A 15,689-nucleotide genomic window follows, 5' to 3' on the forward strand; every position below is an offset into this window, starting at 1 on the left:
TGTCATGAGCAGAAAACAGTGTCAATTAAAGGGAATCAAATGTGGAATATATTCCGATTAAACTTCACTGGGTTTAATAAAAATTCTACCACGCCGGAAAATGGTATAAGAATATTAATGAAAACCCGCCATAAAATATATGCTTTTTTTGGGCACGATTGTTCGACTCCATTTTTAACCAGAAACGACCAAACTGGCACAGACATGCATCATATCAAATAATGCGTCGCTCAGCGAAATGCTATTGGACTTTTTATTACCCGTACGGTTCGCTGCCATCATATCCTTATCGAATATCCATCGATGAATCCATTATTAAACGATAACCATCCGGAAAGGAAACATTGGGCATTCCATCTTCTGCTGCAGCTTCAGGATCGTACCGAACGTAGGGTCGTCCAATCGATGGCCCAGACATCAAGATGCAATAAAAGCGAATAAATTTCACATCTCATACTCCGCCCAAACTCTACAACAGTCGGTGGGAAATGTATTCTGGCAGCGTATTTGAATCACGCTCGTTTGCTTTCGCATCCTTTGGCCGAGCTTACATGTTATTTAAAATGAAAAGGAAACCATGATAAAAAATCTCATTTTATTGCAATTTCGTTATTTTTTACATCAATTGATTCGTACTCAAATCGAAACGATTGGAATTATTGTAAAAAAGGGGTCAAAACAGGATTAACAAAAAACTTGCACTAAAAGTAATTGCGTGGTAATAATCAGCAATGAAAAGGAAAGAAAACCCCTGCTTGTCGATACTAATTCGTAATATTAACACCCAACTTCCTGCAAAGAATAAGCACACACACACACACACACACACACACACACACACACACACGCACACACACACACAAAGCCAACGGTTAAACCACCATTACAACCCGTACTTCATCACCCTTTTACCAGCGCTCGTGGCTGGTAGCAGCATTATGATTATGGTGATAAATTGCATCCTGTGTGCAAAAGGCGACCATTTTCCGAATTAATGGTCACTTTTTACGACGGCCCTGTGACAAAGCAGCGTATTACAGCGACCGTCGTCTGTGTCGGTCATTGTGCCGCGGTAAATTAGGGGATAACATTGCTGATCCGTCGTATTTTTTGTTTTGTTTTATTGGACCGACGACAAACGAAATGATGTATTTTACACATCAACGCTTCATTCCGCGCTTATCTGTTTAATGAAAGATGAGGAACGGAATAATAAAAGGCAAAATGCTCATGTAATACAGACAGAGTTGAATGATGGTGATAAGCTTTATCAAATAAAAGACATCTTAGCATGGTAGATGCACCTTCATACCGCCAATATCGAACTTGACCTGCATTTTGTTGCCAATGCTGGATCGCGCGATATTGGCGTGTGAATTGAAAGTTTTTCACTTTGTATCGACCCCCTTTAAAATCGATCAATGCGAAACATGAACAAAGGCAACTCGCTCCGTCTTGAATAGAAAGGAGCGTTTGCGTCGGTGGAGAACGATGGCCTACAAATTATCTGGTTTCAGTTTTTGCAAACTCACCCAATTTAAGCATCACCGTTCATTCTAAATTCGATCACCGGTGGGTCTGGCGTGAAAGCGGTGGATGCCGTGGAGTAGGTCCGGTGTCAAGTTTGAGCCCAATGTGCCATAAAACACAGCCAAGCAGTGCAGAAGTGTGAGACGCTATCGTTGATTGTAGCGTGAACTGTTCACACTTTCAGTTGTGTGGTGAATGATCTTGAGAGGTTTAAAATTTTGTATTTTAACTTTTAGCTAACTTTTAGCATTGTTAGGTATTTTTATGAAAGTTATGTACTTCAAATATATATTTTGGGTTTAGGTTTTGCTTTAAGTTTAAATTGCTTCAACTTTTATAGTTTCCGCCAAAAAACCTCAGAAAAAGTTTAACTGTACGTGCGTGAGGCACTCGTGTCTGAGATGCAGTTGCATGAGCCTCAGAAGCTACAAATATTTCACATTTCTTATGATTATGATCTTATGCCGGTCTTCACACGACAGGAGCGGTCAAAAATCCCATCTGGAACCAATCGTACGCACGCAGGACTGATTAACCGGCTGCGAGTAAATGAAGTCAAAGGAAGCCAGAAATGGCAGGAACGTAAAGGTCGTTACGCCAAAAAGAAATCCAACGTATATCTTAATATGTTAGACAGTTTGAAAAAAAGCTCAAATGCCTTCAAACTGCTTATGGAGATCTAGAAATGCCGTCAAATGTTATCTTACTTTTATTTTATCAAGGTTTGATGCGATATCAACCCTTGAAATTGTCATAATGGTTGAGAACTTGATGAAATCAACTTGAAAAACTCCATTATTTCTAATCTTGCTTATGTTGTTTAACTAACGAGCAAAATTCTGTTTTCTTCTAGGGTTTCAATACTACAATAGTACTCCCTTTGCTATCATATTTCTTTATGATGCAAAATGAAAGTGATTTTCACTCCCTTTCTTCCCCGATCCGCTGAAGTCCCGCAAGAAGTCGATCGGCATGAAGAGCTTTATGCTCGCGTCCGTTCGTTCAACTCGATCTAACACGATCGTGCTGAAACCACCAAACCGCCAAAGGTCGCTCCAGTATCGGCTGAACTTGGACATTTTCAAACCGATTTACCTTCGCGCGGTGGCCCAGGCCAGGCTCACGGAAGGCGTGAAAGTTGTGCCCTTCAATTCCGTCCGTTGTCGATAATGGGTTTGCTTCTTAGGCAAAGGTACCGCATCCCCGGCACGCTGTGCACCCAGCCATTGGACACATTTTGGATGAGGAATTGCCGCCCATTTTGGACGACCTTCTTGTTCCGTCCGTGATCGGGACGCGGTTTTTTTTTTGTTCCTTCCCAACCTTCCCTTCACGGCGCTTGTGTTCCCGGCCGTGGAAAGGTGAAATTTTATCACTCAAATTAGGAAGGATTACCTAAAATGATTCTTTGCGCCACACTGATTTTTTGTTGCTTTCTTGCTCTTGTCAATGCTCATTTCGACATTCACGCGAGAGCTGCCAGCTGGTACGCTTCGAACCTTTGCGTCGGGCGGACGGACGACGAAAACAACGCCGAAAACCCTTCGCTAAACCGCTTTTATTGTTCGCCAGACAGCTCGACGCGAATTTCGAAAGGCTTTTAGGGCAGCGCGGATGCAGCCCATTTGAAGCTCAATTTATTTTATCGCGCCCTGTTTGTGAGCCACATTGATTGAATTTTACGTGACGATCTTGACGGTTCGAGATAGATAGGCTATTTGGGAAAGTACAAAAAAAAACACACACACACACATTGTGTTCCACTGTACTCACAGCAATGGGATCCGCTTGAGGGAAATATCGATTGAACCACTACAGTGTGTGGTTCTTCAGTATGTGAAATACTAATCCCAAAAGTTATGTCACAAACACTCGACAAATTATTTGTTCCATTCCGCCGTCCGTTAGTTGACCGTCCATTTCACCATTTCCGTAGGGTGTTCACTCGGGGTACGGCAGACAAATCATGTAGGAGCGTTGCGAAAATTTCAATATCCATACATCCTCGAGGAAATGGCAAAACCAGCACAAAGCGGGCAAAAATGGAACCGAAATCTTCAAACCACACCATAAGGAAAATGTATTTATGATGGTTAAATCCCGATCCTTTTCCCCGATCTGGCATGTGAATTCGTTTACCATTCTTATGATTTACATAATACGCTTATGCTCGGCCGCCCCAAAGCCCATACGTGCAAGGTCAATGTACCGGCGAATGAAGAAATCCGCCAATTTCCTTCGAGCCTCACTCAAGCGCCCCGGTTCCACTGTTTCCTCTCGCATTTTGGGTCACAAAATTTGGAATCGTTGAAACGACACCAGCACCATCCGGGAGCCAGGCGACACTGCCTGGTGCAAGCACCGATATTATCATGCCTGTGTGTGTGTGTGTGTGTGCAAAATTACAAATGCGAAACGAAACGTTCAATATTCTGGGCTCGTTGATGCTATGCGCCTCCGTTGTTTATGGTGCGACCCGCCGAAGACGAACGTCGTTCAGCTGCGGTGGCTTTTGCGAACAAATTCTGGCGTAATTGACGGTACAGCGCCACGCTGCACAAGCCAATGTTCTGAGATTCGCCGCAAGATTGAGGCGCGAATCGCATAAGTCGTTCGGTGATGTCTTCGCACCGCTCTCGCTTGACGTGAAGGAATTTCTGTGCGTGAGTGTCTATTGGATGCATGGATGGAATTTCGGTCGATCGTTTAACGGCTATTGGACGTAACCCCGTAACCGGACCGGCCCGAAACCCGGGAGATTCCCAAGACGCAGGAATCTGTGCAGAATGTAAGGATACACACTGGAATGCCTCGAGCCTATTCGGTAAGATTCGTATCGATTCGCCTGTGCTGCCAGCTGCCGGCATCAATCGGCCGTTATCCGCCCTGCCGATCCGAAGCGAGGGCTTCGAACTAATCAAAAGTGCCGGAGGTGGATCATTCAAGTCCATACATAAAAATCGATTATCACACTTGGAACAGTGGCCTGCCTGGTATGACGGAGCTGTGCGGTGCGGGAATGTGTATCGATCAGCAATCGGTTGGAAAGTGTCGAACAGGCCCATGGAAGGATACACAATCAACTGAAGGAAACGAGAAAAAAAACAAGACATCCTGGAACACTAAGAAGGTCTCAGGTCACACCGAAACTAGTTGATATTCTGCATGCGTCTGTTGGAAACCGTTGAATTCCGGGTATATTCTGAGCCACATCTGCTGCGGGGCTACTTTAGGGCTTTTCTCAAGAAGAATATTTATTAAAATATATCTTTAATTCATTAAGTTCGTAGGCACACAATGCGGATAATGGCTGTTAACTTAATACAGTGTGTGTCATTACTATATGTGTAATTGTTATTTTTTAGTATAAGTCTAAATATTGAAGAGATGAAACTAAATTATGGTCTATCAGAATAGAAAAGTAGGAATAATAAGTTTTCTTAAATTTTGTCAACCAAGATATACGGACCGGCCGTTCTACCGATAATAAACATAAATAAATAAATATTTTTTCCTCATATTCTTATATCTTTATGAACCCTACAATAGTTTCAAAATAAAATGATAAAACTGTAGTCATTTTTCATGTGCTTCCACGCTGAGCTGTATGTAAAGTTATGTCAAAGTTGTGAAAAAAGCTTTTAAGAATATAGACAATATAATTTGGAACAGATACTTATAATATCTTAAATAAAGAATTGAAATGGCAACACCTTCATGCACTGCATTTTACACCTGCGTTCTTACAGTTACGTTACGCACTGTAAAACAAAGCCTTCTGTAATCCCAAAATAAAGCACATTACCTATCGGTCTTACAAAATCACCTTTAGAAATGGCGACGGCTAGTTAGCAGTCGGAAGCGAAGAGAATAACGGTCAAGGTTGTAATTTCTTCAGATAATTCATTCATACCGTTGTCACGACTTCTTCATCCAATCTGAGCCGCGTACAGCTCGATGGTCTTGAAAAAAAAAATCATCCAAAGGTTATAATCATGCAGTAAACAGACACACACTCCCATACGGGCAGGTTTCACATGCACAGGGCAGCGTGATTCCACAATGCCTTCGCGAATGGCAAAACGACCGGCAAATAATGGGCAGAATCTAAGACGGCAAAAGATGAAATGTGTGTCAACGGAGCCGTGTGATTCCGTTGTTTATTTATGAGTGTCCACACACACACATGGGTGGTGTAGGTTTATGCTGGAACGTTATATGCATGGGGAAGAAAAATCCTCACAAAGAGAAGGCGACCGTTGGGGACACAACGTTCAGGAAGGAGTGTGCCTTGTTACATCCGTAAGAACGATGAGCATTATTTCTGTTCTCCAGCAAGAGACTTTAACATCTCGTGAACTTTTTTGTGATTTTACTTCAGTAAAATAGCTTCAAGCAAATAAACTTACATTATCGGTCGATGTTCTACTGCGAGCAACTGGCGCGTTCTGCCTTAACACAACAGCTCAAGATTCTCCTCCACAACAGGGAGCGAATTCCTGCCCCGATATTCCTGCTATTTTATGACCTCATCGTTAGCTGACATCCAAAAACCTCAACGCAAAGCGCAATGGGACGCTTCTGGTGTCCGTCATGCTGCGCCATCATCTCTGACACGTTGACGACAGGTTAGACTTTGTGTGCCGAGGAGTTGTCGTCGTCATTTGGCTGGTGGTTTTTATGTGCGAATCGGTTACCATGGCATTTGCTACGGTTACGGTTTAACCGTCTTACACCATATGCAGGAAGCAGTCGGACGACCTAGCAGGAAATGAAAAGCGAAAATGGGAAGTAAAGCTCCACTTCTAAAAAGCTCAATAAATGATATTGAAACCACAGTTCGTCCACAAAACCATAAACACACAAAAGCGATCCGGTGCGGTTAGAAGCGAGCGAGGGTGGCGGGTGACCACAGTGGAAGCGAAACGGAAGAGAGTCAAAAAAGCGTCTTACAAAACTTCGGTAGAAGATGCCATAAAAGTTTATAACCTTTTGCCACCACCAAACCCACCGCCATTGCCAACGGACCGTTTGCGTGCATAAAAGCTAAGCAAACGGTCCCCTAAAAGCAAAAGGGTTGCTTGTCACACCATCGACGGCGCAGGGGTTAAATTCCCTCTCTCCGCTCTAATCTGCATCGAGAGGGAATTTCGTGTGTGCAGGGATTTTTTTTTCGGGTTTTCACTGTTTTTTTACTCCTACGTAGCACTGCATCTGTTGGCATCTCGTCTGCCTTCGCATACAAACGCACGCATCGGTATGGTGATTGGTGATACATGGTTTTCCGCTTTCTTCCATAAGGTCATTGTCGATTAGTGGTCTACGGTGGTTTATGCGTGTACGCTGTGATTGACCCGCTCAACCTTCCATCGAGTAGTAGGCAATCGAAACCGAAACTGACATTCGGTGGCTTATTCGTTCCAAGCATTAGCCAAGCATACCAAGGCTTTCCGATTTGCAGCCAGCCGATTTGATGCCGGCGATGAAATTGATGTGCGCCCGCGGTTGTAAAGTTCACGATCAAGGTCTAACGAATCGGGCCTGGTTTTGTTGCTGTCTGCATTTAGTTTGCCTTTTTACGCTTTATCTTGATGTCAAGATAGGAAACGATGTTTTAGAGCTTTCGGTTTCGGTTGTTTTACGAAAGCTAGCGTCAATGCGTGCTGCTCCGAACGATGCAAACGAGTTCTTTAAAGGGAGCTCATTTTCCCCCTTCTAATGCAGTGTGTGTTTGTTTGTGTGGGAAACGAAGCATCAAATAAGTTCAGCAGTAAACGTGCCAACGGTCCGGACGATTCGGTAATTAAAAGAACATCACAACACGAATGTTGCTATAAATACAGCCCAATTTAGAACGACTCATTTAAAGTTTATGTTTCTTTTATTGGTGAAAAAACAAACGAAACGATCGATGCGAACGTTACTACTTGTGGGGCATGCGGACGTTAACCAAGCTAATGAGCTTATTAAGTTGACTTTGACGGAAAGTACTGGGCAGCTTTAAATGATTCCCTTTTTCGTTATGGACCACCATTGCCCGAGTTTGCCACAGGAAATTGGTGTGGTGCTTAAAGAATTGTTTGGCAAAGAGTCGTTCATATGAATCTTCAATTTAGAAACATTCGAATGCTTCCTTTCAAAATTGTCTGTAATCTCTAAAAGTTCATAAATTACTGAGGAATTCTGAATTCCTGAAGACCTTTTGCAATAATATTTTTTTTACATATCACATTTACCAAGTACTGCCTACTTTTATTCATTGGAATCTTCATTTGTACCCACCAGTCAACTCTTAGAAGGTGAATGAACCTGTGACGATTATTGACATGAAAGTCCATTAATCTCTTGAAATGCTCTCAAGTGATCCAAGTAATTCTCTAAAGATTGATGATGCTCTCAAGGTTTATACACATCCAAACAAATGATTTTTACCATTTTTATATAATATGAGAATTTATCTATGCTATTGTAGACTTGCAGAGTACTTGAGATATTTCATATGTATAAACAATTTTATTGCAGTTGTCAATAAATTATAAGATGAGAAATGAAAGATAAGATAGGAAATCAAGATCATAAAGATCGTGAAGATGACGAAGATCAAGAGATTCATAAATCTCAAATGATTGTTAAATATTTTAACTGTCTTAAATGTTTATATTAAATATTTGGATCTTTCATTATTATGAATTATTATTAACTTTCCTCAAGATGCATTACGCTTCATGTATTTGAATCAGCTTTGCCCAGTAACACGGGAAATACATCACCTGCAATTGTATCTCTGGTACAATTCTCATCGGAAAACGAAAAGCTCACATATCGCATAACACTTGCAGCATTATGTCGTGACGCTGCTGGTAACTGTGATTCTGCCCCGCCATCGCCACAGCATGCAATGGCTGTCCAATTGACTCTTATCTAATAACGTGTATAATTTAATAATGAATCAAAATGGATTGATGCGTACGCAAAAGCTCCGGCACACGGTTGTGCGTTCGCGTATGTTGCGTAAAGTTAACAGGCGACGGGCACGACGACGCGTCATGAACACAATGCGCGAAGACATTGTGCGGCTACACATCAACCTGCCCGCCCCGTCTGTCTTGCCGCTTGCCCCGCTGCACCATAAATGCCCTTTCAATCAAGAGCATAAATGTGTTTATGCTTTCTTCAGCCAACGAACAGCCGGCGGGCATAGCGCCATCGTACGCCGGTTTGCTTGGTTTCTTCTGCTTAATTCGAATGTAGCATCGTTCCGCGTTTCCGCCTTTTTACTCGGCCCGTTTGTTGAACCGTCTGGCCGATGTTGACGCTCGCGTGGATGCATCACCTAGACGGCTTTTTGTGCTGAAAACACAAGATGCCACTTCCTTCTGCTGATCGTCACCTTAGCGACGAACAAACTAACAAGCGGTTGGCAAATTTTGCCCTTACCGCCCAAAGCTATCCTTTCTCTTCCTAATCTGTTTCGGTGCCTGGCGCCATCCGCGTTCTGCTTACCGGAGTCGATTGGCCCGGGCCCGGTTTGGGTGGCTAGTGGGCTATTTGAAATAGCGACCGGTGCGGATGATTGATGTCTTTACTGGTCCGCGTTCAAAGCGGCACTGATCGGTCAATTCGATACTGCCGGTTGGCCTGCTGCTACAGACAGTACGCCACTGGTACGGATGTATTGATTTCCTTCTCTCGTTGCGCCTCGCATAAGGTGTGATTTATATTTCTTCCTATGCCAAAAACATTCACCTTTCGTACAAGACATACTATCGCTTGTGAGGGTGACTTTGAACGGCATGAAAATAGTCCCACAACAAAGAGACCTAATCGCATTGTTCCTGTGATGTTTTCCCCAATTTCAGAAAAGCTACTTTCCTCCGAAGGTCGCGAACTGCGACGGGTGCTCTTTTCGCTGAAGCAAATCTTCCAGGAGGACAAGGATCTGGTGCACGGGTTCGTCGCCCACGGGGGCCTCAACTGTCTGGTGCAGATTGGCAGCGAGGCGGACCAGAACTACCAGAACTACATACTGCGTGCGCTCGGTCAGGTGATGCTGTACGTGGACGGTATGAACGGTGTGATGAAACATTCGCCAACCATCCAGTGGCTGTACTCGCTGATCGCTTCCCGGTACCGGTTGGTGGTGAAGACCGCCCTCAAGCTGCTGCTCGTCTTTGTCGAGTACTGCGAGGGCAACTGTTACCTGCTCGTTAGCGCCATCCGGTTCATGGATACGGCCCGGGCCGTTGTCCCGTGGAACAACATCATGCGGTAAGTAAATGAAGGTCCATCATGAAGGTGCAATATTGCAGAAAAGGCTTTACAATTTTTGAGTCATTTAGATTTTTGTACAAAAATTGTCTTAAAAAAATTGAAGTTATCGTTGGCTATTAGCGGCTTCTTATACTTTATTCCTAAATATCGACGTAAAAACTATTATCTTGTCTAGAATTCCGGCTTCAGTTCCAAAGATTCCCAAGCCTAGTTCTGTGTCTAGACGTCTCATTTACTTATAAAACCTGATCTTCTATGGCTGTGGAGTTGTAATGAGAGTACGACTTTGCGGGAAGTCACTGGAAGCTGTTGGATTTTAATGGAGAACATAACAAAGTAGTCAAGTCTTCTCTATCTCTGACTTTAATTCTTGAAGTTTGAGTATAGTTCTTTGGTTAAAACTTCTGTATGCTCTGTTCCAGGCTACTCAAAGACTACGAGAACGCCGACACCGAACTGTTGATCTACGCTACGTCACTGATCAACAAAACCCTCTCGGGGCTGAGCGATCAGGACAGCTTCTACGACGAGAGTGACTTCCTCGAGCAGCAAGGCATGGAGGGCATCATCCAGCGGTACATGTCCCGTCCCGGCACGGATCTCGATCTGCTAGACCAGCTGCAGCTGTACGAGAGTGTACTGCGCTTCGAGGACGGTGAGTGCGACGGTATACGCATACCGGACAATACCGTCCGCAAGACGCTTCGGTATCGTTCCACCGGCAACGATACGACCGATCGACGGAAATCGCGTCGACACAGCACGGGTACTGCCCCACCCCAACCTCCTTCCATGGCTCCACCACCACCTCCACCGCCTCCCCCTTTGCCAGCCTTCCCCATGTATTCGGCACCACCCAGCGGTCCTCCACCTCCACCACCGCCACCATTGCCCCCGCCGATAGCACCAGTCCAGCTGTACGGTGGATTGCAGCTGCCCGGCCAACGCCAGCAGGACGAAGACAGTTCCAGTTCGGCGCACAGTGGAGACCACCTCCCAGGTACCGGCTACCACGATCCATCGCGTGACACTACCGGTGTGACGCCCGGATTGCGGCGGCGTCGGGAACGGGCCGAGCGACAGAAGAACTTAATACGCGAACAGCAAGAGCTCGGCCAGTTCCAGAACGGGTGCATTCCTACTGCGGAGGACGGAAACGGTCTCAATAATGGTAAGTTCTAATCATTAGTAGGTTTTCGTTTGTTTGGAGTTCGCTTTGTTCATGCTAATCGTTCATGCCCTGTGATACAGCAGACGAAGCTCATTGTTACTAACTTGTGTTTAATGTACTCCTTTGCGCATGCTTATTTTACGTTTGCGTTGGTGTGTTGTGTTTGGTCGCGTGCTCGAAATGCTCAATCGTCCAGGATACTCTGCAGTGCACTGGAATGGAGCCCTGTACCGGAGATCCAGCGGACTCACCAACGGTACGGGTATTGGAACACCTGCGAACTCCTCGCTGCTTGCACCGCCTACCATCCACGAAGAAGACAAGCTTACGTTACGGCTGAACGGTGGTCTAACCTCGTCTGTGATCTTGCACAAGCAACAACCCTCTAATCATACGGAGCACATCAACGGTATCGCTCAGACTAATGGGACGATCAATGGGTCGTCACTAGTGGATAGTGTGGAGTACCGCAATAGTCGCAACCTGCTGCTCAACAAACATGGCAGCGGTGGTTCCAATGGCATGGCCACCGACCGCTACAAGGTAGATCTCAATGGCAATAGCGTAAGAAGTGTGCGCGGCTGCACTGGCGTGCTGAAGGAACAGGACGACGAGAACAAAAGTCCCAACATAAAGACCCAGAACGGCCTCTCGATGAGTGCGTACGGTAAGCAGCTGGCAAACGGTAAGGATTCCTCAGACACGAGCTACCATCGGCGATCCGGTACGAATGCGGGGTACGAACGGACGAATGGTTCCATGAATGGAAGTCATGTGGACGTCAAGAGTCAAGATCTCCCACCGGTTCAAGGTAAGCAGTACTGTAACTAGACACAACCATCCAAATACTGCTCCAATCGAGACTGGAGCATTCATTAACCTTTTGCATTGTTTGCAAGCGTTGCTACTCCGATTCTTTGTCACCTTCATGTACATCACCTCTATCACACACTTTTCTCTGAATTCTAGCAGAATCGGACAACGAAGATAAGAAACTGATCCTCCAACTAAAGAAGGACCATACGGTCAAAGATCTGACCCAGAAGCTCAGCTGTTTGCCACTGAGTCCACAGGAAGAGAAACCCCAGAACCGCATCGGTGACATGTCCGGGCTGATTTCCAAGGCGAAGGAAGGTTTGGCGAAGAGCAAAAGCAACAAGGACATCTCGCGATCACCCAGCGTGGACAACGACATCAAAAAGTTGGCCAACGGCGATTCGAAGAAGTCCGAAAACGAGCTGCACTGGGAGGAGATCGTGAAGAATATGACGCGCAAGCTGAGCCTGTGCGATCTGGACTTTACCGATCTCACGTCGGACGACGATAAGGATCTGCTGGCGCCGCGTGGCTTTGGTGGAGCGGTACCACCACCTCCACCGCCCGGCGGTATGCTCATGAACGGGATGCCACCGCCACCGAGCATGATGCGTCCGCCACCAACCAACCTAGTGCCACTGCCCGGTTCCATGCTGAACGGTATGCCCCAGCTCAACAGCTTGGACGGGTCGGCGACCATTAAGAAAAACAAAAAGACTGTACGTATGTTGCTAGTTGAGGTTGATGAAGGGATCGCATTACTGATGCCATGATGTCGTTCTGCCGTCGTTTAGGTGAAACTGTTCTGGAAGGAGGTGCGCGACGACATGATTCCAGCGGTCATTCAACGCACCATCTGGGACGAGCTGCCGGAAGCGATTGTCGACACGCAGAAGCTGGAGCATCTGTTCGAGTCCCGAGCCAAAGATTTGATGACAAAGGTAAGCGCCTTCCTTCTCTCGTTCTTCAGCTACAGTCACGGATCTTGGAGCTCATCAGCCATCTCGCATCAACCACTTCGGGATGAAGTACTACTTACTGTACTAATGTGTACTTACCAGTGTTACCATTCACTCATCTGTTTCTCTTCTACCCTTCTCTCGTTCTATCCGTACGGCTCGTTCATGGCGCCAAAAAAAAAACACTTTCACGATATTTACCATACACCATCACCCGACGGCATCACCCGTTTTGCTATGCGAACCATCATTCGATTTCATGCACGCGTGGACGAAATTGCCATTTGTTACTGCATTCGACCAAATTTGTTTATACGGCGGGATCCAATACCTACTCATACACGTACACCATTACTGTAAAATCAAACTGTCACTGTATCACCATCATACCACGCGTCGCTCGGTTGTCAATCACAAACCAAACATGCGAAATCAATCAAAATATTCAACCATCGTGTCATGCTCACCGCGTGTGTCTATGTTTGTCCAAAAACCCCCAACATGACTAAATACTGTACGACCTAACCAGGAGGTGAGTGGTTCCGTAGTTTTCCGGCTCATTGTTCTTGCTGTCGTGTGTGTCCCATGTGTTGATGTTTTGCTACTTTACTTTCACTGCTTGAAAAACGAATTCAAAATGAAGGCTATTATTAGTTTTGCCCTAACCTCACACATTTGTAACCATCTATTGAGCATTTTAGAAGGAATGTCTTTAAATATTAAGAAAGTTATCCAATGCTTACAACCCATTTAATCAAATCATTACAATGTTTAACAAAATGGATCCCGAACAAAATGAAAATAGAAACATTTAAATCCTCCCATAATCTCACCTTATTTAACTTTACGGCCATAGACATCAATTGAGCTAAATCCCATCTTAACATCACATTTAATTTTTGACCGTTCGCCCTCCCGATCCGGTACGTGTAAGCGTGTTGTGTGTATTTGTGCATGTAATTCCCTTCCGAACCGCTTAGTCGACCTTGCCGAATGTAACCCGCATTGGGATTCGAGATCCTTTCAAGTGATTCCCTTTTTTGTTTACCTGATGTACGGAATGTTTTGTAACGGTTAGTACGTGGTGGAGTAGCAGCCACCCACCAGTCCCTTGCCGTGTCTTAATCCTCTTTGTCTGCATCTTTGCTGTTGCAATGATTCTATTTGATTTCCGTAGCTCCAATTTGCCATCGCGGTGGTACTCACTGTGTTAGCATCCCCTGGAACTGTATGTGTTCGAGTGTGCGCCCATAAACGAAATCGATCTGTTTAATGTAGCGCTCGGATCGTGTTTTGCGTTGCTTCGCTTTTTTTCTCGCTTTTGCTGAGCAACCCATAAGTTTCCGAGTGGTACGTGTCTTACTTCATTTCCTGGGGAAAAGATTTCCTAGCGCCGACGACGTCTACCCGCACAGCTCGCCGTTACTGTGGCAGTAACGAGATGGGGATAAATCCCATCCGAAACCCTGTCGATGCCGTCTGTGAACCACTGTTCCCAATGCAGGATGGGTAAAAGTTATATAAAAAGCTCCTTTCATCCTTCCTTGTACCTTGCTTTACAAGATTGCTGGTGGAAAATATGGAGCAGGATATAGTATTTGTTAAAAATAGATGAAGGTAAGCAGATAGCATGCAGGGACGCCCGGCCGGTTGCAAGGTTAGTGAAAGGCATCATTTGTTAGGGGTGCCCCACTGGAAATTTCGGAACAGACTTGGTTGATTTATCGCACCAGAAATCATCGTCTGATTGGGTAACCAATATACTTAACCTGAGTTGTTGGTTGCCACCCGCACCACACACTCGCAAGTGATGAATGTGATACTCTTATCCATCCAATTTTTTCCGTTATTTGTCTCTTGATATTCCCCGCAGTGCACCTTGGGCGCACACTGTATTGATTAAGTTAGTAACAAGTCTATCCGGAGCTATGCTTTTTTTGGTTTATCTAGCCAAGGGTTGAGAGTTAACACTCACTCTTTTCCACACGCATTCCTCCTGAAATAAAGGTGGGTCAACTTTTATTCTGCTTCTTTCGTGAAGGAGATGAAATTCCTTGGGGGTGATTACTTGAGATATGATTTTGTTTTTCAAGCACTGTCTAGACTGGTGTAGTTTAAGTTTTGTTGGATCCTTTCAACTACTTTGGACGAGTTTTCATCAAGGACATTCCCCTTTCTATTTCTGGCATATGAGCAGTCTTGTAAACTTTCCTATCAATGAAGATTAGTGTAACTTGTGCCTTTAGTACATCAAATAATCGAGGTTGGTTGATGTCATATAAAAATACTGGAATAGAAATGTGAAGTATGGAAAACCTTTGTAGTAGATCACATCATCTTCAAGATGAGTAGAAAGTTTTAATAGTTTACTCACAGCAATAAAGTTAATGCTTATTGCCGCTGAATTATCAAAAAAAGTACAATCCGACCTAAGAGAACTCTTTGCTCCGATTTGCTCTGCAAATATATATTTCTTGATACGGCGCCCTCTCGCGGAATCGCGCGGTACTACGCGTGATGACAGAACATGAAGAAGTGAATAAATTTTCTTTGATTGTGGAAGGAAGTTAATCTTCCTAGCGATAATCTCCTTTAACTCTCTACGTTTACTAGCCGCTTACTCTAGCTGCGTCCAAAATATCTCACGTTTTTTTCCTTTTTGAATAGTTCAGATCTTATTTAGAATGGCTCTACAGAAACCCTTCAGTTCAGTTGAGATTAAAGTCCTTATAGAAAAAAAAACAATCCTCAAGAGATTTATTACCGTTTCAGTCTCTTGTGGCTCAGCGTCGGTATTTCTAAACCCACTGAAACCATTCCCCAAAACAATCTAGCTGCTGTTAGTTTTATTCGCAAATGAGTGATTTATCTCACGAATAAGTTAAAAGTGAGTTCAGTGAGTTTTAGCTCAAAAAAATAATTATACAATCAAAAATGCATAA

The 15,689-nt window shown here is 44.5% G+C and overlaps 1 protein-coding gene across 1 annotated transcript in view; it reads left to right on the forward strand.

The window, feature by feature from the left end:
• Positions 1–15,689, forward strand: part of LOC128713095 (FH1/FH2 domain-containing protein 3-like) — a 39,101-nt gene that overhangs the window by 19,151 nt on the left and 4,261 nt on the right. The window contains exons 4-7 of the mRNA XM_053807958.1: positions 9,390–9,798; positions 10,224–10,972; positions 11,945–12,507; positions 12,583–12,729. Of these exons, the coding sequence (XP_053663933.1) occupies positions 9,390–9,798; positions 10,224–10,972; positions 11,945–12,507; positions 12,583–12,729 (1,868 nt within the window). The remainder of the gene's footprint in view (positions 1–9,389; positions 9,799–10,223; positions 10,973–11,944; positions 12,508–12,582; positions 12,730–15,689) is intronic.

The sequence above is a fragment of the Anopheles marshallii genome, chromosome 3 (assembly GCF_943734725.1).
Source record: "Anopheles marshallii chromosome 3, idAnoMarsDA_429_01, whole genome shotgun sequence".
In the NCBI taxonomy this organism is placed as follows: domain Eukaryota; kingdom Metazoa; phylum Arthropoda; class Insecta; order Diptera; family Culicidae; genus Anopheles; species Anopheles marshallii.